Below are 26,979 nucleotides of genomic sequence, written 5' to 3'. Positions count from 1 at the left end.
AGTATCATTATTTTTTTTTATTATTAAATTTCATAGCCCTAATGATTGCATTATTGAGACAATTCCTTTTGCAATATTTATATAAAATGATGTTCACCCTTGGCATTATGACTTTTGAATCAAAGTATGCCATTGTACATACAGATCCAAAACTATGTAGTACAACTGGCTTTTGATATATATGGCAACACACCAAGTTGTGAGGAATGATCCACTTTAAAAATACATTCTCCTGAACTCTCCCTCACGTCTCCTCTGAACTAGGAGGACAAATATTTCCCTGAACTGAACCAATTAGAGATGTTAGTTATTTCAACCCTGACTAACAATCACTCTCAGTGGAAGCTGTGATCAGTCAGTGATCAGCGATGGATTAAGCTGTAGAAGTCAGGGGCTTATCACTATTCATATCAGGATGCCCTTGAATTAATTCTACATCAGTTAAAACTGTTTTTGCAAATGGCAAAGTAGCCAATGCCTCAAATTAGTGAGATGACTTTTAAATAAAAAAAATAAATGAAAGAGAAATGAAATGCTGGGCATATGTTGGCATAAAATAATGCAATAATTTTTTGTGGTTAATTTTATAATATGTACACAAATGCTTACAAGGTTTTTGTATGGCATGGAAACATGGAATTTATTTGCAAAATGATCAGCATAAATCGGAGGTTTTTGAGATATGAGTGTGGAGAAGGATGAGAAAGGTGAAATGGATGTAAAGGAAAATAAATGAGAAAGTGCTGGGTATGGTGAGGGGGGGATAGGAGATTGTTGGCATAAATCAAAAGGGGGCAGGAAAAATGCATGTAGAGTATTTTGATTTGTGATGGAATGTTGAAGACTGATAGAGTGGTGAAAGTAATGCAAGCAATGAAGGGGTATTTAAAGGAAAGTTATGTTGAACAGCATGAAGAGAGGTATAAGGTATGTGGAATTGAAGGACAGATTGTTGTTTGCATTGTGAGGTGTTAGGTTGTGTCTGATTAGACACAACCTGAAGTTAAGAAATTTAGAGATGTTCATTCTGTGTCCATCAAGAAACCTACCTTAAACAGTAGATGAGCAATGTATAATTACTCATACATACTTGTTTTTAAATAAAACATGTATTTATGCAGTTGAATTAATTGACACCTCCTTGTTAGAGTAAATTGTTAATTCTCTTTGGGAGGTGATTGTAGTAGTTTCCACTGTACATTGAGAAACGCTATTTTCTTTCTTGAGAGTGCATGTTTTGAAATAAATTATAAATTTGCAGTTTTGGCTTCAGTAATATTTTCAATGAAAATTTTAATTTCCTATAGCAGAGAGGGATGTAGGCTCGCCCCAATGTGATAAGACCCAAAACTGTTAGCTTTTTAATTCAGTGATAGTCAGCTTTGCCTGTGCATGCCCTTTTTCTTTTCAGAAATTTGAGTTTATCATTCTCATTTCAAAATGCATAAAGAATTCATTATTAAATTTGGTGACCCCTAAAAAAAGTTAATTTCTTTTCCAGGCATCCTATTTGGTGTTGCTATTAGGACCAAAAAACCGTTAGCATTCCCCCTAGCTCCTCTGGTTTGGAAATTGCTTGTAGGTGAGCCTGTTTCTATTGATGATCTGGAAGAGGTTGATATACTTTATGCTCAGTCTCTGCGTGGAATTAGGGACATCCAACTGTCTGGTGTGACTGAAGCAACATTCCACGAGGTGAGTATATTTTTTTTTAAAGTTTCATGAAGTATGCACGTTGATTTGAGGTGGAGTAAATTCAAAATTCCATCCTGATAAAGGTCATCCCATTGGACTGTTTTGAGGGAGCAAGCATTACTGGCAGAGTTGTTCCAATAGTTCCTGGAGGAAAAAGCATTCCGCTAACCTTTCATAATCGTTTGGAATATGTGGAGCAGGCAATTCATTTTCGTCTTCATGAAATTGATTTTCAAGTAAGTATAAAACTTATCCTAAAGAAGTCTCCATGACCCTGTTAATGAAATGTGGGTCATCATGTAAGTGATAATAAATAGTCTCTTTGATTTTCAAATGATATAGTGATATTTTTTTCATATACATAAGTTTGGGCAGCTAAAATGTTAACCTTACAATGGGGGTTCAACATCTTGGCTTTACATTCAGCATTATGGGAAAATATCAAACATATGTTAAGCTTCAAATTTATTTCAGTCTTCGAAATTTGAAGTTTCCAAAGCTAAGTAGTAGTCTTAGTTTTAATTATATTTTCTTCAAAAATGTATTTTTTTCTCTATCCAGATTGCTGCAGTTAGAGAGGGGATGGCATGTATTGTACCAGTTCCTTTGCTATCATTGGCAACATCGCAGCACTTAGAGCAGCTAGTCTGTGGTCTACCGCACATTTCCATTCAACTATTAAGAAAAGTTGTGAGGTAATTAGAGTGTTTAATTATAAAATAATGGTTTGTTTATTCCATTAAAATTATGATTAACATAGTGGGTAGTGTCTTTAGCTACGTGCTGGAGTGTCTTGTGTTTGCAGAAGACCTCGAGGTAACTTCTCCTTCAACAAATTACATGATTTTTTTGGGTACCTGATCTTTCTGCAAAATATCTAGTACTACAGGAGAAGGAATTGAACTGAGTGCACTACTTTGATGTGACTGAACTGTAGTGTAAAATACTGTAGGTCATAATGGGTGAGCTCTGCCCTCATCTATTTAACTAAGTATTTGTTTCTGCAGTTTAATGCAGTGACTAGATTTTTTGACAAAAAATATATTCCAAGCAGCCACAAAAATGCTTGACATTAAGTCATTTATCTCTGTATAAATATGCTTTATGTACAATGTTTATTGCATAGATTATTTTAATGTGGATGAAGTTGCTATATTGTCCTGAAGCTTTGTATATTAGAAAAGAGGGTTAACAATGATGAGAGGTTTTGTTATGTGGGTATGGATAAGGGTAGAGAAAATAAGTTTGATGAAGGGAAGACTAATGTTTTACTTGAAATGGGGGAGATATGCATTGATAGGTATGGGAATGTTGAAGGCTTGGTGGAAGGGAGAGTGTGGGGTAAGCAGGGAAGAAAAAGAAAGGAATATATATTTTGGACAGCATAAAGGGGGCTGTGAAGTATGAAGAACTGGATAAGTCAGTAATGTAGGGAAAACAAGCATTTTTTCTCAGAAGAAGTGCTTTGAAGTCAACAAAAAAGTGTGAAAAGTTTTTATGTCCACAACCTCACTCTAATTGCTAAACTGTGAGGTGATGATTATTGTATAAAATCACTTATAATTCGATATTTTAGGTGAAGTGTTCTCTTAAGCTGCATATCATGAAATATGCAGCTGAAGAACAAAGTTATGGTATGTTTATCAGGGGATCCAGAAGCTTACATTCCAGTACAACTACAATACCTCTGCAGCTTGTCATTATGAGAATAAAAAAATATGATCACTCTTTATTGAACATTCATACATTACCTTGGCTTTCATTTTCTATAGAATATTTTGATTGATAAAAAAAAATCTCTAAAGCATGCTTGACTGTAACATTGGAAGGCCAGGTTCATGTACAGCGTGCGGCGCAAAAAAATCGGGACAAAATTCTATTTGAATTTTCCATCATATTGTACTTTCACTGGTGGTCGTGATTGACATTCTTGAAAGCTATAGGCATCTAGTAAACAGTCATAATCTCAAAATGGCTGAGTTTTTATAGACCAGTGCAGAGTACAATCAAAGAGCTGCTATTATCGAAAGTGTTCGTGCTGGGCATTATATTTCAAAATAGTTCGATTCTTCTGGCTCCCCAGATCAACTGTTTACGATATTGTGGCTAAGTATAATGCTTGGGAGAAGTCTCCGGGGAAGGTTTTGCTTACCCGGGGAGGAAATCTCACTCGAGGGAACGCGTGCTTGTTCGGATTTAAACACCGCACACTGTATGTTCCCAAATATGTATAACGCTTATAATCTTGTAGCCACATAAGATGACCTGTTGCATTTCATTAAGTTGTGAACATATTTTGCCTTTCAGTTTTAGAATTAATTCAGCAATGTATGTACAATGTGCTTGGAAACAAAGTTGCTCTTTTAGTTTCAATAATAACATTATTAGTACTAAGATTATAAAAATAATTTACTGTTCTGTAATTTTAAAATCCGTCCAATCATTGTTCAAGTTCATAATATATTCATTATGCTGGAACAACAATTTCATAATATCACTTGGAATAGGACTTGAGGAGCAATAAAATATATCTACAAATATATTTTCTAGCAATAAAAAACAGAAGAATTTGTTTGGTATATGCACCAATGAGGTTCAGGGAGAAAGGTTTCTATTAGATTGAATTATCTAGGTATAGGTTCTCATTTATATGTTTGAATGACCTCAAAAGTAAACCATGGTCAACCTACATCAACCTCCATAATATATATTGTTGCCTATTTCATGACTAGTGATTGAGAACAAGTAGGAGAGGAGAAATAATGAATGAGGGAGCAGATGGAAAGCAAATAGAAAATAACTTAATGAAAATTTGTTTACAGCTTGGAGAGCATGTGGTCTTGTAGCTTGGTCATTTGCTACAATATTCTGATTCCTAGGGTGGAATTCTGGTCTCAGAATCCTGGGTCACTGTTGATTTTGCTTTTAATTTTTGGCAAGGGATCGATGACTGAGGTAATGATAAGGTATTTGAGAGCAAGGTAGAGAGAAGGATAGTGTGCAAGGGAAACAAGGACATTGAAAAAGTTTAAGAAAAGGATTGCGTTGCCAATTCAGTGGCAAGACCTCTTTATGAAAATTGGAAGCAATATTTGAAAGATTAAACTAATCAAGAGATGCCACCAAAGGGGGGAATGATAAGAGGAAGGGGCTTATATTATTTTAAGGGTAACTGTGGTAGGTGTTACTTAATGAATAGCATGACTTGGTTGCACAGTTGTAAGAATACTCAATGATATTTCTTCATGAATGATGGGCAGAAATACTCTGGGACATTCAGGATCGGGAAGTGAGAAGGGAAAGAAATTTACTAGACAAATTTCCACGTTCGTTATGCAGCATGATTCTTAATCACTCAAGACTCAAATCAAGGGCCTCTCATCTTCTTTAAAAATTTACATGAAAATATCACAGTATTTATTTAGCTTAGTGACTACATTAAGTGATGAGGATACAAGAGTCTAATATTAATCTAATTATTTTCTCGTAAGGTGAAGATAGGTAAAGATGTGAGGCACAGGTTGTGTTTATGCAGATACAGATTCATGAGGTTTGAGGAGGTGGTTAGGCAGGGGGTTTATTGAAAGGTGTCCATAACAACCTGCATGGAAATATTGGGTAATTCATATAAATTTGATGTTTGCTGATGCTGGATATTATTCTGTTGAATCCAAAGTGGATCTTGGTTGAAGTTTCTTCGAAAATAACTCCTGTATGTATTAAATATTATGTTTTAGTCTAAATATGTAAATTCTAATGTGACAATCAATATTTGAGTGTAGAGCAATGTTATTGATAAAATAATGATCTTCAATTACAGATACCGAGAATTGGATGAAAGTCATCTTTTAGTTCAGTGGCTCTGGAATATATTGGAGAGTTTTACCAATGCAGAAAGAGTTCTTTTTATGCGGTTTGTTTCTGGACGATCTAGATTACCTGCCAATTTGGCTGATCTGTCGCAGCGTTTTCAGGTAAAAGCACTTCCGTTACATATCATTTCATTGCAAGACTCTAAATTAAATTTTCTTATATCTACGAGTAAGTCTCCATCTACTTATATCTATCTTGTATTTTTTGCTTTTCCTAGGTGATGAAAGTAGACCGCACTCCTGATGGTTTGCCAACTGCACAGACTTGCTTTTTTCAATTAAGGCTTCCACCGTACACTAGTCAGGTGGGTACCAACTTAAATTGAAATGTATGTACTTCTTTTTTTAGGAAATGCAGTATACAATTTTGCAGATGTTATCATTTTAATTAAATATATATTGCAGGAAGTTATGGCTGAGAGGTTACGCTATGCAATCAACAATTGCCGTTCCATTGATATGGATAATTACATGCTGGCTCGAAATACTGACATTGAACAAGGATCTGATGAAGAATATCAGTAAAATCTATTATATCAAAAAAATATATGTAAATAAATGCTGTTAATATTGATCATTATGGTTTTTGTTATTATCAATATGCATGATTTATGTCCATATATGTGTGATAAATTATAAGAATCTAGGTTAGAGGTTAATTGACACTTCTCTGCAGATTTTATTTTCACATATGCAACTGTTGCCAGTTTGATTCCCGGACATGCCTCTCTAGGTACCCTCAGCTTCACCCAAGCTGTGTGATTTTTCGGATACCAGAACTTCCTGGGAAACCACTGGCGGCACTGGGAAAGGATCTTGCCTCTATACCCTAATGTGTGAATTTCACATATCATTGAGCTTAGTAGTGGTTGAACTCTACGGACACCTACCAGACTGACCCTTGGGTTAATGACTGCATTTATGGTTTTTTTGTTTATTGGCCTACTTCATGGAGCCTTCTCTCCTTGTATGTTATTAATAAAGTCATTATGTGTCCATGTCCCAATCCATCATTCTTCTTTTTCATTTCTGTTCTCCAATGTTTTCTTTTTCTCTTTCACCCTTCTGTGGTTTTTCTCATGTAATCTCCCTGTTTAATCTTCAGCAAAATGTTTCAAAGTTTCCTCTTTTTTTCCGGCCTGCTTTCCCAATAGACTATATCTTTGTGTGTATAGTGTGACACTCAATGCAAATGCTTTCACATATCCTATCCTTGTTTGGAAACATACCTTTGTGTGCAGCAGTTTCCTATTCATGAAAATACCTTCTCAAATTGAACTTTTCCCTCGTTACTCAATGAAATGGATGGATAGGTTGCAAGAAACTCATGAGCTCCTTGCATCCTATGTATTGCTACTTCCAAGCAGGGTGATGAATTCCTATCATGTTATTTTGATGCAATGCAGCGTCTGCCTTCAGCTTTTCTCCACTCCGTACTGGTAATTTGCTTTTACTTCTTTATCCCCATGGAACTTGATCTATTGTGTTCGAGGATGCTCACAAACATAAGCATAGGCAGAGAATTTGTTGGGTGGGGGCTTGCACACTCTTCAAGGGAAATGCCAGAATAAGCATTAATTCCAGATCTACAAAATTCTTCATTTTTTCAAGTTAAGGGAAGCTCTCTTGATCCCTATGATGGCTATGCTATTGGCCACTGGTCTTCCTACTGCAATATTATCTAGAGCAAGCTGAAGTAGGATTAATCCCCTTAAATTTGTTTCTCTTTGTTTTAACCATTATAATTTTTCCTGCCACAGGTACCTCTGCACTTGTCTCAATGCCAAATGACTCTCATTACTCCAATCATAAATTAACTGTAGCAATTTCATCTTCAGCATGCCCTTGCTTCAGTCAGATTTGATCTGAACATCTTAGGGCAATACAAACAGGCAAAAATAACAGGTTTGACATCATGTGATCCGTTGAAGTGCTTCATGACCGCTCAAAAAGATAACTTTTCTCTCGTCATTTCACCAGCAAGAGTAATGGTGTTACGTTAGTTGAAAAGAACTCATGGTCAAAAACAAAACTGCCTTCTCCAAAATAATCCTTGAAATATTAATCAGGAACCCATAAGTTAAAATTCCAAGTTCCAAAAGTGAGTTCTGCATATAAGTTTTAATATTTGGCGTGAACATTTGTGAGCAAATTAAACAAAGTTAAGAGATATGCTTGGACAAGAATGAAATGTTCAATAGGATTCTCAGGAAGAGTTCACAGTATTGCCATTGTCTGGGCATTCTGTGCACACCTTGTTCAAATGCTTGGAACCTTCCATACACACCATATTCAGGTGCTAAGAACATTTCACGTGCAAAATATAAGATTGGAATGTAAGAAAATATGGAGCATACACTAACTCATCTTTCCAAGAATAGATACTGTGTGCAACACACATGCCAACTCTCCCATGTACTGAATAATACATGGATCCTTCAAAGATGATAGCAAAACAAAATCCATGCTACAATTTATTCTTGATGTGATGCCTCTGTAAAGCAAAAACTCAGTCCCCTTTTATCAAGACACCCCTATGCTGTAACTTATTTGTGACTTCCCCTCCTAGCTTATCCACAGGGTGGCCTCCCTCAACAAGGCAAATTTCACTGTAGGAGACAATTGTCTCTGTAGGAACAAATTGTCAACCTACTTGCCCGGCCCTTTTGCTTCCTTTCACAACTTAAAACTCTGTTTTGCAAAATTCTACATTGATACCTACCATCATAAATGTTTGTGGCGAGGTAAATAATAAATTCCCATTTGGTGTTGGATACATTCTTAATACCAAGAAGTGTTACTTAATATTTAATGCATGTGGCCACATGAGAATGACATTGTGTAAAACTTATGAAATTGTCTGCAAATTGGAATTTTATGCCCTTGTTTAAGGATCGAGGAAACTATGTAACATGTATAATTTATTATCCATAAATTTAATTGGCTCAATGTGTATTGGTATGCGTCGTCGAAGGAATGACTACGAGTAAAGAGGAATATACATTGCGCTTCAAGTTGACAAAAAGAGAAGATAGAAAATATCGAGTGATTCATGTCTAAATATTCTACGAAATTATATTATTCGTGAAAATGTCTTGATTTGGATTTCAGCGGTTGAGCGTTCGAATAAAAATTTTTATTTCTAAGGCAATTGCTGTTCTCAAATATACATTATGATCAGATGACAAAAAATTTCTTTGAACGTAGTTTCTTTTCTGCTAATCGTGGTTAACTATAATAAGCTATTTTTTTCATATAATGCCAACGGTACATTCCTTGTCGCACGGTTATGCCGGTTAATTTCCCCTTCTTGGGAGCTGCGTGAGAATAGTGATATTTAGCCGGGTCGTAATCGTCATGCTTCCCGTGTATCACAAGGTCACACTAGTCACATTCAAACTTTTTTCATTCTCCGTTCGCCGAAACCCTTGAATCATAAGGTTTAGCGACAAGAACTCAAATTGGAATGTATCATGTTTTGATCATACGGATTTCCGGGAATGGGAGAGTAACTTCCGAGATTACTTTAGTTTCAATCAAGCCGAGACCTTGTCGGTGTATTATTAAACTACTGCCTTATTATAATTACGCGATCATAAAATAGTTACATAAGGATTCAATTAACTTATAAGGCGAGGTTTCATGAGAATAATCAACGTTTTCTATTTTCTCGTTGATGCTTTCTGCTCAGCTATTAATCGTAGCTGCCGTAATTTAACTACCAAAGTGATAAGTTGCAATTGAAAATACCCTGTGAGAGGGATTTCTCTGTATAAAACACGCCTCGTTGCTACAGGTGAATACTAATTAATTTATATAATAATAAATGACGAAAAATAATCAATTCGGAACGCTACTACACGGACATGATGAATAGTTTTTACCTACCGCCCATTTAGAACTCATGAAATAAAACATCTACGAGAAGTACAGAACAACAAATATTATGAATTATAAAATTGTGTTATGAGCAGCGCGTACATAACTATTTCATTTAAATGACGTCATTTACTTGCACCCATGTAAGACAATGTGCATTTTACACCAGCGCCATATGCCAGCAAGGACTCTAGGGAGAAAAATATTCCATTTCGAAAAACAACTGGAGTGTAGAATTTAGTCGATATTTTAAATCGTCACTCTAATTCTGGAAGTAATAACTTAACTTTAAATGCGTGGGATAATATGCTTGTGACTTTCGCATTTAGCTACGCTTCTTTATTTTTTATCTGCATCTGAGCATGCGCAATCACACCAAATTGTGGTAACTGTTCATTCAATGATGGAAGTTATGTTTGTACAGAAACTGGGAAAACGTAACTAATATGTTGTGCTTGTTGTTTTTTTCGGATAATATCTCGATTCTGTAACATAATAGCGTATTCATCGATCAATGAAAGCGCTGTGGAATGAAGTTACTTCCAAGTAAGTGGATTTCGTGTTATTTGAGTGAGGTATGTCAGTGCGACACTTATGTTTTTGACAGTTTTTGTCAACACGAACGTCAATTTGTTAAAATTAGGATTTGTTTACTGATAAAAGTTATCGTGCAAAATTTAGTGGGTGAATTCATCCTCTTTTAAATCATTTCACGAAGAGCCTTTTAATATTGTGATACAGTGACAACGTGCATGTGACCCCAATATGACATTTGTTGTCTTCTACGCATGCATAGTCAACGGCCGCAAAAAACAGTGCTTACGTAGCTTATTAATGTTTTATGTGAAAAACATGTGTCAATGGGTGTTAATGTAGCATTGTTAATCATAATCAACAGTTGAGCCAACATTGTTGATACATTTTATTTAGTCAAAACAACTTTTCTTTTCAGTGTTGCCTGATGTGCCATAAGAACATTGTTTCAAATGACGGACGAGTAGTCTCTTCTGATTAATAAATATAAAGTTAGGAATCTTGTTAAGGGTATAATGTGCAATCAAAACAATTATACCATGAGTTATCAACCAAAGAAAGGTGCTTTTAGTTATTCAGAAATGGTCACTGTGTTCTAGCATTCGCCAACCATGGCTGAAAACAACCGATACATAGTTCAGGTGTTTGTAGGGGCATTATCTCAACACTATGAAGCGTTGTCAGTTGAAGCTAGCAAGCAGACATCTTCTGAAGAAATCGTTTGTTGTATTGTGGATCGTCTGTCGTTAAAAAATCCATCCAATTACGAATTGGCCGAAGTCATTGGTAACTCTGTTGGGCAAGAATGCAAAGAAAGGAGAGTAGGTCCGGTAGAATGCCCGGTAGCATTAATGTTATTGTGGCCCAAGGCTTGTTCCACATCTGGTACCGATGATGGTGACCAGCAAGAGTATAGGTTTTATTTACGAGAAAAGCTTTCGGATTCACTTTGGACTGATAGTTTTTCTTTAGACCCTCAACTTATTCGTGATTACTTTTACCGGTTTTTGTATCAGCCCAAGGATAAAGAATATCCTGATTTATGTCAACTTCCAGATCTCAATGAGCAAACTCTACTGGACAATTTAAGGGCGCGTTTCTGTGCCAGCCATATTTACACATATGTAGGGTCAATATTAATTGCTGTCAATCCTTTTAAATTCTACCCAATATACAATCCCAAGTATGTTAAACTGTATCAAAGTAGACGTCTTGGGGAGCTCCCTCCTCACATATTCGCCATAGCCGACGCTGCTTATCATAGCATGCTTAAGGACAAGTGCAATCAATGTATTGTGATCAGTGGAGAAAGCGGAAGTGGCAAAACTGAGAGCACAAATTTCTTACTACATCACCTGACAGCCCTGAGTCAGAAGGGCCGGCACGGCAGTGGAGTAGAGCAGACTATATTGAGCGCCGGACCAGTGTTGGAGGTATTTTCCTCTGTGCATCGTCAATTTCACTTTCTTCATTAGTAAATATAAAATAGTGTTAAATGTAACATTTCTTGACTGTTTTTATCTTTTTCTTAGGCTTTTGGGAATGCAAAAACTGCCCACAACAACAATTCAAGCAGATTTGGTAAATTTATTCAAGTGAATTACAAAGAAAATGGGATGGTTCATGGGTAAGTTGAGTTTCAGTAGTTTGTTTTTTTGTGAAATGTGAAGCATTGAAGGTCATTTTTATTAAGTTTCATGTGTGCGCTTTTTTAGTGAAAAACGTGGTTAAAAATTCATAGAACATTGGTCATTTCAATAATTGCTGATGTATCTGGCTTTTTTAGTGATTTTTGTGAGCAATATAAATGTAAATCACATGAACCAGTCATCTTCCACACATGGTTCAGAATATTTTTAGAATTCAGGAATATCTGAATATCTCTTAATAATGTAGCAGGCCTAAGAGTACATGTGCCATTTGCTTTTCAAAAATTTCCCTCAAGTATTCTTCAAATGTTGCTTAGTGCTTATACATGGTGTGCAAAGTCAATTCCATCATAAAATTTGTGACCACTACATTGTGAGGGCAGAGTATTATATCAAATGCATCACTCCGTTATAGACTTCTTCTATTGTGTTTGAATAATTTCGACTCCCATATAATATACCGTGTGTTGTTCATGTTGCATGGAGTATGTTGCTGAGATTCCTGCATAGACAATTACTCTACGGTGCTCCTAGACTGACCACTCCCTCTCTTAGGAGGGTACAGAAAGCAATTCCAAGATTATTTAATGCATTTTTGACCTCTGGCTTTCTCTTATGTTATTTTATTTGCAAATTCTGCCATCACTAAAGTTAAGAAAATAGAATTTCTCATCTATGATAAAAAGTGAAATTTAAATCGGGACTATGAAATAACTTTGGATGTTTCTAAACAGTAAACTAAGCCAACTGGCGGTAGGTAATGTGACCTTGACGAGTAAACAAATAATTCGAATGAGAGTAGAAAAAGAAACTGCACTTCCTCATAAAGATTTAATACTTCACACAGCCATGTTTCATTGCTGCACATCATCAGGTGACATACATGAACATTTTTTCAACTTATATAGCCTGGCTCCAAGAGGGGAGAAAGGTAGGGGCAGCAAGGGAGAGGGGGTAAGTTGAGTACTGGTGCAGCAACCTATTAGTGGGCTAGGGAGGGGTGGGTGTTGGTCCACAATGGGTTGACCCTTATTAAGGGGCGGTTGATGGTTATCACTGCCTTGGTTGGGGTGGGGTTGGTTGAGAAAAATGTTGGAGTCTTGTAGGAACTTAAGGAGGGGATAACGGGAGAGGTATAGTTGACCAACTCAAATCTGTCTGACTGAAGGGATTGCCAATTTTATAACTCCTCCGGAGCATTCAACCTGCATCCTTTCTTTTCTGTGTGAAGAATGTCAGGTTTGAAGTTACTGGTTACAAGTTTCAATAGAAGTAATTTGGAGTTAACACTCCTGTTGTTCAGCCTGCACTTACCCCTCTCTCTGAAGGCCTAAAGACCATTTCCAAATTTACTGCTTAACTTTTACTCAGTCGAGGTTGATTCGGTAGCAGCATGCATGCACATGCAGTTATGTACTGTCTATTATTTTTTATATAATTTTTCGATTTTGATTTGTGCCATTCTCTGTGGGTCCTGGCATTAATTTCAAATCAAAACACGGTAAAAATTTTTGTAGACTTCGAAGTCCAAAAACCTAGTTTGTTTTACACTTTATGGCTAGCAATTTCCCTAGGTTACATAGAAAACATTTGTCACGAGAATCTTTGTTTGGATTTATTTCTTGTTTAACTGTCCAGTGTTGCCTCTGAATGTACTTTCTTATTCCTAAGGAAACAAATAGGTATTATTGGTATTTACATGATTATTTCCCCATTAATCAAGACAAGTGTTTATGATAATGGTGGTGGATGAATATCTATGGAGCATATAGATATCTATGTTGGTGTGCTGCTGGGATCTATGTACTCTTCGTTTATAGGCACGATATGTTTCTAGTGCCAATAAGTTTGATTTTTATTCCAGTGCTGTTGTTCAGAAATATTTATTGGAAAAGTCACGCATTTGCTCTCAAGGGAGGAATGAGAGAAATTACCATGTCTTCTACTACCTACTTGCTGGGGCATCTGATGCAGAGAAGCAGGCATTGCATTTACAGAGATCTGAGGATTATCATTATTTAAGTAGGGTAGGTGTTCCTTTGTATTAATAAGTGTGGTTTGTGAGTACTTTGAGTTTAATGTGGTATATCATGCTAAAAATTTAGCTGTGTTTGCTGTGTTGGCTTTAGTTTCAACATAATGTTTTTATTCCATCTTTTTAATATAATTGAATCCAATTTCAGAGTGGATGCTATGTTTTGGATAATGTTGATGAGAAGTATGAATTCTCAAGGCTGAAGCAGTCAATGGAAATGGTTGGTTTTACTGCAGAAAAGCAAAGGAGGTTATTTTCAGTTTTGTCAGCAGTTCTCCTGCTAGGTAAGCTGGTCTTCAATTTTAAATGTTTTTAAGTTTGGGAATTTTGTTTATTGTGAAAGTTAATGTATTTTTTTTACTTATTGGGCTGCAATTAGTCCACCTTTCTGAATAACTGATAAAATACCAACTTTTCAATTATGGGGAAAATTAATTCAGTATTTAGTTCAATAATATACATTGAAACAGTATTTTGAAACCTGTTACCAATTCATTACATGAAAATGATGTCAGAACTATGATTATGATTTTCTTTCATGTGGTCATTTAATAAGTCAGTGTATTGTAATGTTGTAAAACACCATTTTGAAGGATGGACTGTAAAAAAAATAATACATAGTCAACCATGCAAATATGTAGTGGTTAACTTTGGACCTGGAATTTTAAATGTTGTTTTGTTTGTGTAGAAATCATGAACAATGTATAATTCTGAATTATTTGCATGATGTAAGGGTATTAAATTTTGAGTTTTAATGCCTGCCAACATATTTGATGTATAACTATTATGAAAAACCATTAAGAACTTGGGAATCTTTAGGCTTTATGTGAAGTGTGTGGGGTAATATCTCATTTGTGGAAGGTTATTTTTAAGTTATTTTTTTTACATCTGTGTATTGCTGTATTATCTGATCACGCCTTCAGTATTGCTTATATGGTATGTTATACTAATGAATTTTTAAATTACAGGTAATGTTGAATTCCAACCAAGGAAATCAGCTTATCATCATGATGAATCTGTTGGAGTAAGGAATCCAGAAGTAGTTCTCTTGATATCAGAGCTGTTGAGGGTGAGGCAGGAGACCCTTTTGGCTGCTCTAACAGCTAAGCGAGCCCGGGCATCTGGAGAAACTCTCATAATAAATTACAGATTACCAGAGGTGAGTCAGGTGTTCATTTATTTCATTGATCATAATGCATATTTGTTACTGAGAATAGTTTTTTCAGGTAATCACCAGATGTAAGTAGTCATTTTGTCATTATTTTAAGAACCTCCAACATGTCATCTATTTGTATTTTCAGGGGTTCATTAAAGGTGTCTCTGTGTTGTTGTTGTGCTTTTCCCCTTTGACCTTAGTGCTTTTTCAGAATCAATCCTTTCTGAAGTCCAAGCCATCTCAGATGTTGTCATTTGATGAATTTTTCATGGTGATTTGGGGTAAATGCTTTAAATTTCTCTTAATTTATCCAGAAAAATATCAAAGGAAACATTATAGATAACTATTCTGTTGTTGACAGTCTTTTCTGTGAATATCTAAGAATCTGCCAGCTTAGTTTACTTTAAACATGTATTGATGTTTCTAGGGTTATTTTGAAAAAAACTTTGCTGTTAAGAACAGCTTTTGATGTCGCTGGAATTCCAAAATTTATTTTAAATTTTACAATCATATTTCTGATAATCTTGGCATTGAAGATTGGTTAAAATGATCTACCGATGTAATAAGAGAAGGGCAATCTAGTTTTAGAAAGAACAAGTGAGAACATCTGGTATAAGCGGAATAAGAAGCTAGCTATTCTTGCTTTCAGACTTACCTTAAAGAGTAGAGAACATCTACCTGACTTTCATTGTTTTTGGATTAGAGGAGAGTGTTTAGGATTCTGCGGCTGTCACATAGTCCTACAAATCCCTAAGGAAATTGGAATGAATGATAATGATAGGAATTTATGTGTCCAATATATAAAGAAATCACTGAGAAAATATGGTAAAATCTGAGAAGTTGATATAAAGAAAGAAATAAAATATGAATGCTCATTATCAGTACTGGTTAATGAATTAACAAGTTCACGAATAAAATAAAGGAAAGGAGAAAGCAAGGGTGAAGATGAAATGGAGGAAGGTTAAATTTATTCTTGTTTGCAGGTTGTAAGGGTAAACTTGAAGATAGAAGTAAGACCTGGCATTCATGCTATTGATGTTCGTAAGAGTTCAATCTCAGCAGTAGTAATTATAAAATGAGACAATAAGTCTGCAGTGGGAGCAAGGAGGACAATTTTCACATGGGACTGGAAAGTTAATTTGATACGATCATAGAGATGCTTTATAAGGAGTAAGGATAACCAATTACAGAAGCTGCGTGTGTAGTAATGTAAAAATAACTTAATAGTTCTATTGGATGGAATACCTACTAATTGCAGAGAGCCCAAATGGATTTCATATCCTTACGAACGTATGAATGGAATTTATTTTTCTACGACCATGAAACTTGATTTATATCAGCAGTAGAGGAAAGGATTATGAATAATGTTAATACGATATCCTGATATGTGAGAATGATGAAATGGCTATACTGTGTGGCTGTGGAATAGACAGTTATGAGTAACTAATGGGAAGGTAATAGTGAATGCTTGATGAGAAGAGGAGTAAAAACAGTATGCTCTTTTGTAAGACATAGTAGTATACTGAAGACTAATTTAGGAGTCAAAATAGGAAATGATTCAGAGGAAGACCATGGTTAATTATGAGAAGCAAATGAAGATATTTGTTGCTTATAGCACGATTGCTGGTTCCCAAGCAATTTTTAGCCATATTTAAGTATGAAACAATGATAGTTTAAGTATAAATATTTTCCAAAATATTGAGTCGTACTATCCTTAGAATTAGTATGGCTAAAGTGCTAATTTTCCTGGACCAGGATTGAATGCCATTTACTACAGCGGTGGAGGTACTTGAGATGCTTTTCAGTTGCTTCCTTTATAGAATTTTAAAGAATATTTACTGCAATCTTCTACCCGTTGTCTGAGATGTTAAACTTGGGGCTGATCGTTTCAATTTGTTAAGGATAGACTGATTCTAATGCTAGTTTTCTTTCCCCCTTAAATTTTAACACTCTGTATAGTCAATGACTTGTATGCTTATCTCTAACAGTGCATATGACCTAAAAGTCTGTTACCTGTTGCATATTTACATGATTATATATTAGCATGATAAGCACTTCTATTAAAATGAACTTGAAAATTTCAGACTATTTATTAAAATTGTAATATGACCCGAAACAGTAAAAATAGTTCAAGTCCAAGATAGAACGTATTTAGCTCTGCCTCCTATAGTTTTAGTTGATGATATTTAGAATTTTGAATTGAAATGTTAAAAAGCAACTGAAAACACTAATTTATTTCATTCTAGGCAATTGCAGCGAGAGATGCTATGGCCAAGTGTTTGTATGGAGCTTTATTTGATTGGATAGTGCTTCAAGTTAATCATGCATTATTTTCCAAGAAAGATACTCTTCGAGATCATCAGGGCAATTCAATAGGTGTCCTTGACATTTTTGGCTTTGAAGATTTTGGAAAATGCAATAGGTAAGTTGAATAATGTAAATTATTGATTCATTTGTTATACATTAGTGTTTTAAATGGACAATTGTCATGAATATATCTGAAAATATTTTAAGTGCCTAAATTGTATTAGCTTTTGAGTTTTTACATAATTGTAGATTCAATAATAAATGCATGTTAAAATTAAAAAAAACAAAGGGAATGCTAATTTTTCAAGTGTTTGACAATTTTAAACCTTTCTGACATTGTGTGCATTGTATATTTGTTTTACTCTTTGCGAAACTCATGAGATAAGCAAGATAAAGGGAAAATAAAATTGATTGTTCGTCTTTTTATTATAGAAATGTCACGAACATGTTATATCTTTCATCATTACTTATAATTTGCAAAACTGTTATGCCACTACTAATGTGGGATGCCTGAAAGAAATATTCTTTATTCTAGTGAAACGAAATAATCAGCAAGCTAATTGTATAATTTTCCTTAGAAAATTTCTGTCTCAGCTCTTAGTAAAAGTCTAAATTTCAAAATTTATCATAATTTTAATGATTGAGACATTAATATTTGTACAGTGCATGTTTTAATGTTTAGTAAAATTGATATGGAGTTTTTTTAATTACATTACAATCTTGCAGTTTCGAACAATTTTGCATCAATTATGCAAATGAACACCTGCAGTATTATTTCAACCAGCACGTTTTCAAGTATGAGCAAGAGGAATACAGAAAGGAAGGTATAAGGTGGAAAAATATTGATTTCATGGACAACACAGGATGCCTTCAGTTAATTGAGGGAAAACCAAGTGGATTGCTATGTATTTTGGATGACCAGTGCAAGTACGTTACCTTTCGGGTTAATAATTGTATGTGTGCAATGTTATTCTTCTTTAACTATTTTATAGATGTAAATGCTCATTTTAGTATTTGAAGTATCCATGAAATTATTTGAAACAAACTCTTGAAAAAAAATATTCAGCCATCATGGGAATCAATTTTTCTGCGGTAATTTTTGAAAAATTCATAACAAATTAACTTTAGTTTCAAGCCTCAGAACTTCCTTAAGATACTTTTTCTGAGAATGAGAGGGGGGGGAAGTAATATATTTAAAACATGTTAATAACCTTTTGAGAGATATGTTGGATATGTGGACAAAATAAGAATCTTCAGGCTTGTAGGTGCATAACAGGTCAAGGTTGGTGCGTCTAAAGTATTTATTTCTTATTTTATCGATAAAAAGAATTTGTTACTACACAGAACAGAAAACTGTTTAAATTTCGATTAATTAATTAGATTAAATATTGGAAGTTGTTTCATCAAAACTGGTGCTCTCATGTCATAGACAGAAAACTTGAGCATGTCCAATCCCTGTCGGTTTCAGCCCGTCATCTTCATATGTTTCTTTTGAAGAATGTTTTTAAATGTCTTCAATATTAATCAAATAGCAAGAATAGGATTTTTGGAAAATTCAGCGTAAACCCAGGACATGCAGAATGAGGAAATTTTTTCCCTGGGGATTTCTCATTGGTGTCTCTGAATCCCTGAAAATTTCAGCCAAATTGCCCCAGTAATTTTGGCTGGGAACATATATTTCAAATTATCAGCATCAGTTGGTGCTTAATTATTGAACACACATGAATGGCAGTTTGTGGCTGAAAATTCCTCAACCACTTCCAGGTATTCTACAAATATAAAATTTTGATAGGGCATGGTGAACCAGAAAGCAATCCGAAAATTTGAAAAACTGCCGAAAGTGTTCAGAGTTTCACTCTGAAGATGGTTATGTATATTTCTTGATAAGTAATCATGGATAAAGATTGCTTTGTATGCCAAACAGTTATAACATATCAAAGGATTGCTTTCCTGCATTGGGACTTAAAAGAACTTAAAGGATGGAATTGTTCTACTCTTACCATCATCATTCAATAATCCTGGCCATAGCATTACTGATCTATCCATATACTCCTATTGACTCCATTGATCCGGCCCACTTGCAAAATCAAGTACCTTAAACCTATTGAAATGTAATGAAATAATTGACTTTGTAATTCCACATATACATGGTATACATAGCCAGCGTTCTTCTATGAGGACCACCTGATGATGACGTTCAATGTCGAAACCTGGGTCGTGGTTTTTTTAAAATAAAGTGTGTGGAATTACAAAGTCAATTATTTCATTACATTTCAATATGTTATGCAAATTCCATAAAGTTACGCCTGAGACAACAAATTTTACCTTAAACCTATTTGCAATCTGGATCTAGTCTAGTGTATGATGACCTGACAAATATATTTGTGACATTGAATGTTTTTTACCATGTTAAATATGCACCACAATTCATTAAAAATTTTAACAATAAAAAATTGCATGTGGTAAAAATAATGCTAATTATTTAGAATATGAGGTGTACATTATATAAGATCAAGTATAATGACATATAAAAGGTTAAATAAATGTTCTTAAGTAAACATTGACAATAATTTGGGGTTAATGCTATTAATAAAATTATATTTTCTTGACTAAGTTTGTCTTTTCATTAAATTTATGAAATTAGAAGGTTTTTAACTCAATGTCTTAGAGTTTCCATTGACAATACTGCCGGGTTAGTTTGAGGCCATTTAGTTATCCTGATTAGTGAGTTTCATGTGTAATAAGACTATGAAAGTTTAACTGTTGAAAGTGTAAAAATTTCCTATCATATGTCTGTTTTATTGTTAAGTATTTTAAGATTATTTAAACAATTTTAGTTTTCCTGGAGCCACCAGTGAAACATTGCTGCAAAAGTTCAATTCTGTTCACAAAGAGAATAATTTCTATGAAGTACCTCAAAAAAGGGAAGCTGCATTTATTGTTCGACATTATGCTGGGAAAGTGAAATATCAGGTAGGATCACAGGCAAATGTTCAACCAGATGATTTTTATCATCACTCTGACTTTATCCCAATGTTAATTGTATATTTCCCATAATAGGTGGCTGAGGTTAGGGAAAAGAACTTGGATCTAATGAGGCAAGACATTGTTGGTGTCCTGAAAAACAGTAGTATGGCTTTTGTTCGTGAACTCGTGGGAGCAGATCCAGTGGCAGTATTTCGATGGGCCATTGTAAGGGCATTTTTCCGGGCGTATTTCGCCTTTTTAGAAGCTGGAAGAAAACACAGGCTTGGGAGAGGTAAGTACTTTTTGAAATATTTCCATTTGGTTTCATTGCCTGAGTTGTAATCAGTGACTAACATGATGATGAAGATTCAAGTAAAATCATTAAACCAACCTTTAGGCTGTGATGTCTATGGTGTGGTTTGTAGTAGTGAAGAAATAGTTATGTGAAATTTTGTGAGAATGTTTTTTTTTCTTTTGAAAGATGGTAGAATACAAGTTAACATCAATTCATAATACAGGGTTTTCCACTGTTTTGTTAGTCATGTTTTGGACTCAATCAGATTCTTATAAGCAAACGCATTGTTCAAGAAACCTTGCCCCCTAGGAAATTTGTATCCAAATGCATTTGGATTAATGATGAAATCAACTCCGGGAAAAAGTTTTTGAAATGTTTCGAGAACCATCTTTATTAAAGTTGATATGCAAGGAGTAGAGCCATTATTTCGTGGTACCATTTTTCTGTGTCTGTTAAAACTGATTGAGCGACTATGGATTTGTTAACTACACTTCTGAATTTTTTTTAATTTTTCTGTTTACTTGCTCCCACTACTCTTGTTTCTGAAACAAGAATAGTGTTTGATATGGCAGTTTTTCTTTGCAAGTCCAAGAGGGTAAGGACACCCACTGTTATGATGTGTATGGTTGTGTTGCCACACGTGTTCATCTCTAATAATGCAAGAGTTTAGTGCAGATATATTAATGCTCACTCATTTGTAGCTCTTTATTATTTTTTTTTACACAATCTATCACTCACTACTGCACACAGCATTTTACTTGGAGGGGATTTGGGGACCCTATGCAAAAACATATTGTTACCTTCCTCTGCTTTACATCTGCACTGCATTGTGTTAGAAGATGTTCACATTGTTTTAAAAAAAAGTCTGTTGAATCAATGTGTAATTGTGATTGTGTCACATTTATTTTTGTGTTTTTTTTTCATTCCTTGAGAAACGTTTTCACGCTTGCTAACATGCAATTTGAGTGCACTAAATACTAGGATTTTGTTCTTTCCTCCTTTGTAGTTGACGGGAATAAGGCCATTGGTCTTGCTCACCGATTCAGGGCCCAACCTCCAAATGAGCATCTTATCAGGTCAGTTACACAGAACAGTCATTGTCTTGGCTGATGCATGTGTTTTTTGAATTGGATAGGTTTATTTGTGTGGAGTTAGGCTTCTAATTTACTAGATAGTATAATATGATGAGGATTGAGGTCTTGACTGTTTTATTTGTATGGAGTAGTAGGCATTACATTCCAACATGCATATTCCACTAAATATTTTCCTTTTTTTCACTAGCCATCTTGTGACAGTGTCAGCAGTTAATCTCACTGTAAACAGGATTGTGTAAGTCATAGAAAATACATATTTGGGTATATTTTTGGCAATTTTTTGATGTTATTTGAGAATGTACCCTAATAGTCTCTTTTTTATTTTCATGCTTCTGCAGTTATGAACTGGCATGCATGATTTTTTTTTTAACTCTTTTGAGTTATGCCTTTTTAGATTTGAATTTGATTTCCCCAATTAAGTTATACAGGTTGCGGCTACATAACTTCCTTTTTTTTTGAGGCAAATCGAATTGAAAAAAGGAATTTATATTGCTGCACCCTGTAGATGCCTAAAAGCTTTAATATTGATTCAGCCCACAGCTGTGCAGGAAGATAGTACAAGTACAACTTTGTGCCTTCTGTAACAGAGCCAGAGCTGGAACAGTAGTTGGTGATGCATTTTCAGTGAGTAGGTTGGTGTTGACATTTAAGCTTCCATGAAATCATCCTTTTGCGAGACAGCTGATTAGGAAAAGTTTGGAAGTTTTGTTTAATATATATTAAGAATTCTCAAAAGAGTAGATGACCACAAATTACATTATAGGCAAATCCAGTAAATGGGAAAATCATATGTCTTTCATTGCTGGATAAACAAACATTGCTGGATTACCAAAACAACGCTTTTGATCTGGTGCTCTTATTTGATTATAATAATGCATTAGGTGACATTTACACATTGTGTGGGAAAAAGCAGAGTGATTTTTTCAATGGAAACAAATTGTTTTTCCAGAGAAGTGTCTAGGTATTATGATTAACGAGTAGATGTTGATCTCATGATTTTCCTTTCAAAATCTATTAATTTTCTTTTGGCATTTTTGTTTTTGTTGAATGCATTTTTAAAGGCTTAAGCTGGAAATATTTGGAAGATTTTTGAAAGTGTCTGGGATCCAGATGGGTGAATCCAGTGGGTTAAAATATGAATCAGCAGTATTGAATCATAATTGATACATGGATGAAAGTATGAAAAGTGATATGCCTTTGTAATTCTTCGATTTGTAATTCATCACATGCTACACATTCAGTGAAACCCTGATATAGCATTTGCTTGTTGGGCAAATGTTGAGAATAATATATAAAAATTATTAGTTAATAGGGGTGTGTAAAGCAGTATTTTTTCCAGTCTTAAATCACATAATAAATAACCTCGAAAAACTGTCCATGATCATTGTAATTAATATCTTCTAGACATTAGAGCCTCTGATCTGTTTTAAAATATTCATAATCCTGAGTCTCGTTCTTCCATTTTTTATATAATATCACATTCTGCCTCTATCACCGATTTTTTTTTTTGGCTGGAATTTGATATTTACCAGAAATGTTGCCCGTATGCAGCCAGTATATCTTCAATGTTCAGGAAACATTTTAAGCCTGAGTTCATGCCCTAGCGATTTAAGTAATCCACTGTGAAATCAGTAATAACAATGAAGCTTTGCACAACTTTAGCCTAGTGACCAGTTATCCTTCAGTCATTTCCAACTGGGAATGAGAAAAACCTTGAAAAAAAAAATCTGGAAAAACATTCAATCTCAACAGTTAAGTGGAGTACATATTGCAGAATGTATTAGTTTACCAGAAAATATTGGAAAGTTAAAAGAGAATAACTCATTTTGATAGATAATGGATGACTGATCTTATGGTTTTTTGAAAACCTGCAGTAATTGGTATGTTATGTATTCTGCAAGAAGGTAAAGAATTGTGTGCATGATATCTTAATGAATTGAATGAGCATTCGTGCAATTGTGTTAACCAAGTGTTGAACTATGAGATAACTGCCTACCAACTGCTGCACTACAGCGAGTTGTACAGTAGAGTATTGTCAAGTGTTCTTGTTAGTGTGAGAATACCGTGGTAGATATGAAATCTAGAAGGAATGGTTTTTTGACTAAAACTAGGTGCCTAATGATATTCCCATGTCTTTTCTCTTGGTTGCAAATTTGTATGCAGTAAAAATCACAAAAGTTGTGGCACGTTTAACATTCTTATAAATGCTTTGAAAAAGTCAACACAACTCCAATTTGGGACTTCAAAACTACAAGGGAGGTAATCTCTTTACCGTAAGTGGGACTTGTATTTAGATGAGCCATCGACTCTTTGGAAACTTCAATTGTTAATTACAGTAAACTCTCAATTATCAGTGCTAATGAATACATGATGAAGCAGGCTCAATAAAAAAATGTAGATAACCAATAGATGCGGAAAATATGGTTATGATATTAGTAGATTAATGCAGATTTTCTCCATTTTTCATTCTTGTGATTGTTTCATATTTTTTAGCAAAGGAAAGTACATTTTTTCCCCTATTTCAGTCATTTTTATTCGGGGGGAATTATATTTTTAAGAGAGCACAGAACTATCATCAAATGTATTTTCCTCAGAAAGCAAAACCTATCATGTAGCCAGGAAAAAAACTAATGATTTACTAAGGGCAAATATTGACAAAAGGTCACTGATACAGATTCATATTCATGACATGATTCCGATTAAAATAATGCAGTGTAGATAATTAATGACTTATTTGTTCCATAGTAAAACTATGTATTTGCTCTCTTGACAGGAGAGTATGAAATTGTCAGGGCTAATGAATGCATGGAAAACCATAATGGGAAACTATGGATGGTACAAAAATTTTTAAATCAACATAAATACTTTAAACCATTTTTGATTTTTTGTGATGAAAAAACTTTTAAAAAAGCCAAAGTATTTCAAACTAATATTTTTAAAAAAGTGTATCAAACTTTCAAAGCATATAATTATCTTTATAATTTTAATTTTACTAATATTTTGAGTTGCTGAGAAGAGAAAAAAATAGCAGGGATAATCCGCATATGAATAATTTAGAGTTTACTGTAATTGTTTCCCATGAATGTCTATGCTGCATGAGAAAATGCTGAAATGTTTGCTGATGCAAATTTAATAGTGTCTGTTAGATTACATTCAAGTATCAGGATAGTATAGATGATTGCAAAATACCTTGAATATCAAATTATCATCCTTGAAGACCTGGAAAATCCCTGGAACCAGAAACCATGTCATTTCTGGTATCCCCGTCAATAAATACAAAATATCAATACCACAGTCATAAGTATTTCCACCTAATTTTTGCTTCTTGATTCTTAACTTAATTTTTAAAATGCTTTCAATTATGCCAAAGTTACGTAGTATACATGTATTCAATCACTCATTGTTATATTTTCTTAAAATAATGTGTATTCAAAGTTTGTGCAATTTGTGAAAATTTCTCATTATTAGGCGTAATTGTCATTTAGTTTTTTTTCCATTGTGTTGAATTTCATTATCATCTGTATCGATTCAATTTCTAATTTTGTCAACCTTTAATGCATAGACATACCTTACTCAACGTTACTTGATTATAATGATGAATCAAGTTTGCCTACAATAATTTGTTGATGATACATTGTTTTAATATAACAATGAACAATGTCAGCTCCATTGGAGCATGATGCAAATAAAGTTAACACTAAAGCCGAACATTTTCAGTGAGCTATATCCTAGGTAAAGAGCAGAAAATGTGCAAAATATTGATAGATTGTCAGTGTTCATAGATTGTTACATTGCTTTATGAAGGAGCATAGCGAAGCCAGGTGTATATATGGCCTTTTTTATCTTTGAACTATGTTGATGTATATCCATAGATGTAGACAGGAAAAATTTATGCTTCAGTTTATCCCTGGTTACATGATATGCTGTAATCTCATGTGCTTCTCAGGCTTGTGCCTTATACAAGTATGAATCAATGTCCCTAATACACAATTATGCCGTCCCAAAAGACAATGCAAACATATTCTTGGAAACAAGCAAACATTTTTTTCATGGGTTAATAACAGGACATTTATGATGCACGAAGTTGATATAGAAACCCAAGTATATCATTACTGGTGCTCTTAGAAATTGTGGAATGTGTATCAACATCCATATTGTTTTGTTACAATTTTCAATTCCAACATTTTTTTAAAATGTAAAATGATCAATTTTTAACAGCAATTTATTTAGTAAGGAATTTGTACACCTTTATTATTCAAATGTTGTGTGTAAATGTACCAAGAGATCACTTAATATTGTCTTTCTAATTATGGTTAGTGCATTTTGATTTAAAATTTTAGAATGGTGAATTTCATCTTAAATTATGTTGTAATGCTCACATTACACGTAGATATTTATTACCAAAATTATACAATAGTTTCCCAAAAATCGACAGAAAATATATGAATAAGTATTAATTTAGGTATTCTGGGAAAGAGAATTGTGCAGCTCATCATCATACTCCAACAAAAGCATTTACAAGATATGGCAGTCTAGCAAAACAAAATTTGCAAATCACTGTTTATTTATTTAATAAAATATTGGTCAGTTCAATGCAGTATATAGAGTTAGCTGTGAGAATGATCTCTCCTGAAATTCATTTCTGGCTCTGAGATTGCTCTTAGGCACTGGTCCCAAAACATGTTTTTGGTGATTTATTTTGTTATAGTTTATTTTTATTGTAATGTTTTAGCTATTTTTATACACTTTGCTTTGTAAGTATTTAATGTGTTTGTCATTTGTAGCATGAAATAAGTTGAATTAGCTGTTTAATTAGCTGTTTTTATTGCTGTAATTGTTGGTGAAATTGGGGAGTGTTACAGTTACAGGTAAAAGTTATGGTTGGTGTATTTCATCTTTTAAAGTAAAACCTCTCATCATTGGGTCACAAGGTATCTATGTATTTGTTGTTTTCTACCATCAAGATTTTACAAACATGGCATTGCCTGGTTTTTTTTACCAATTAGGTTAGAAGCATGTTTATGTTACCACGAAAGAAGTGAGATGTGAACGGGAGCATATACAATGGTGTATTGGTAGTGGTAATTTATAACTTAATGGATATTTGCTAAAATACAGGGTTAATTATAACCATCCTTTCATGTTAGTGAATGGTTTTTATGGTGAGTAAGGTACTCACCTTCTAAAATAAAGGTCGTAGGTTCAAATCCTAGCTGATGCTTATTGAATGAACTGTGGGAAATGAGGAGATAGAAAAATGATAAAATAGGGACCATTGGATCTCTAAAAATCTAAACAAAATTTAAATAGATTTCTCCCAAATATATGTGTGTTTTGCCCTCATTATGACTTTTGAGTCATTCATTATACACAATCTTCCATGCTGACGATTTATTAGACCCATCAGTTGTTCATCCTATGGCTAATACTTCTTTTCAAACAAAAAAAATGTGATGTCAAGATGTACGAATAAATACCTCACTCTGAAGGTTTTTT

The 26,979-nt window shown here is 34.1% G+C and overlaps 2 protein-coding genes across 5 annotated transcripts in view; both read left to right on the top strand.

Annotated features, from left to right (window-relative positions):
* Positions 1-6,580, top strand: part of LOC139695406 (probable E3 ubiquitin-protein ligase HERC1) — a 132,131-nt gene extending 125,551 nt beyond the window's left edge. The window contains exons 69-74 of the mRNA XM_071594142.1: positions 1,502-1,695; positions 1,779-1,931; positions 2,257-2,390; positions 5,516-5,669; positions 5,786-5,872; positions 5,973-6,580. Coding sequence (XP_071450243.1) covers positions 1,502-1,695; positions 1,779-1,931; positions 2,257-2,390; positions 5,516-5,669; positions 5,786-5,872; positions 5,973-6,092 — 842 coding nt within the window. The 3' untranslated portion in view covers positions 6,093-6,580. The remainder of the gene's footprint in view (positions 1-1,501; positions 1,696-1,778; positions 1,932-2,256; positions 2,391-5,515; positions 5,670-5,785; positions 5,873-5,972) is intronic.
* Positions 6,581-9,843: 3,263 nt separating this feature from the next.
* LOC139695511 (unconventional myosin-IXb-like) overlaps positions 9,844-26,979 on the top strand; it is a 53,922-nt gene continuing 36,786 nt past the window's right edge. For 3 of the 4 annotated variants that reach the window (XM_071594313.1, XM_071594311.1, XM_071594310.1), the window contains exons 1-11: positions 9,844-9,992; positions 10,399-11,413; positions 11,513-11,607; positions 13,494-13,656; positions 13,813-13,948; positions 14,633-14,823; positions 17,067-17,242; positions 17,854-18,054; positions 19,965-20,100; positions 20,188-20,386; positions 21,396-21,465. In XM_071594313.1, coding sequence (XP_071450414.1) covers positions 10,592-11,413; positions 11,513-11,607; positions 13,494-13,656; positions 13,813-13,948; positions 14,633-14,823; positions 17,067-17,242; positions 17,854-18,054; positions 19,965-20,100; positions 20,188-20,386; positions 21,396-21,465 — 2,189 coding nt within the window. In that variant the 5' untranslated portion in view covers positions 9,844-9,992; positions 10,399-10,591. Of the gene's footprint in view, positions 9,993-10,398; positions 11,414-11,512; positions 11,608-13,493; positions 13,657-13,812; positions 13,949-14,632; positions 14,824-17,066; positions 17,243-17,853; positions 18,055-19,964; positions 20,101-20,187; positions 20,387-21,395; positions 21,466-21,670; positions 21,719-26,979 lie in introns of all 4 variants that reach the window. The other variant, XM_071594312.1, reaches the window with a different exon arrangement.

Source organism: Hetaerina americana, unplaced genomic scaffold (genome assembly GCF_022747635.1).
Source record: "Hetaerina americana unplaced genomic scaffold, ioHetAmer1.1.p SCAF_6, whole genome shotgun sequence".
NCBI lineage: Eukaryota > Metazoa > Arthropoda > Insecta > Odonata > Calopterygidae > Hetaerina > Hetaerina americana.
The sequence above is the reverse complement of the archived record's forward strand: the minus strand, read 5'-3'. Positions and strand labels throughout refer to the sequence as shown.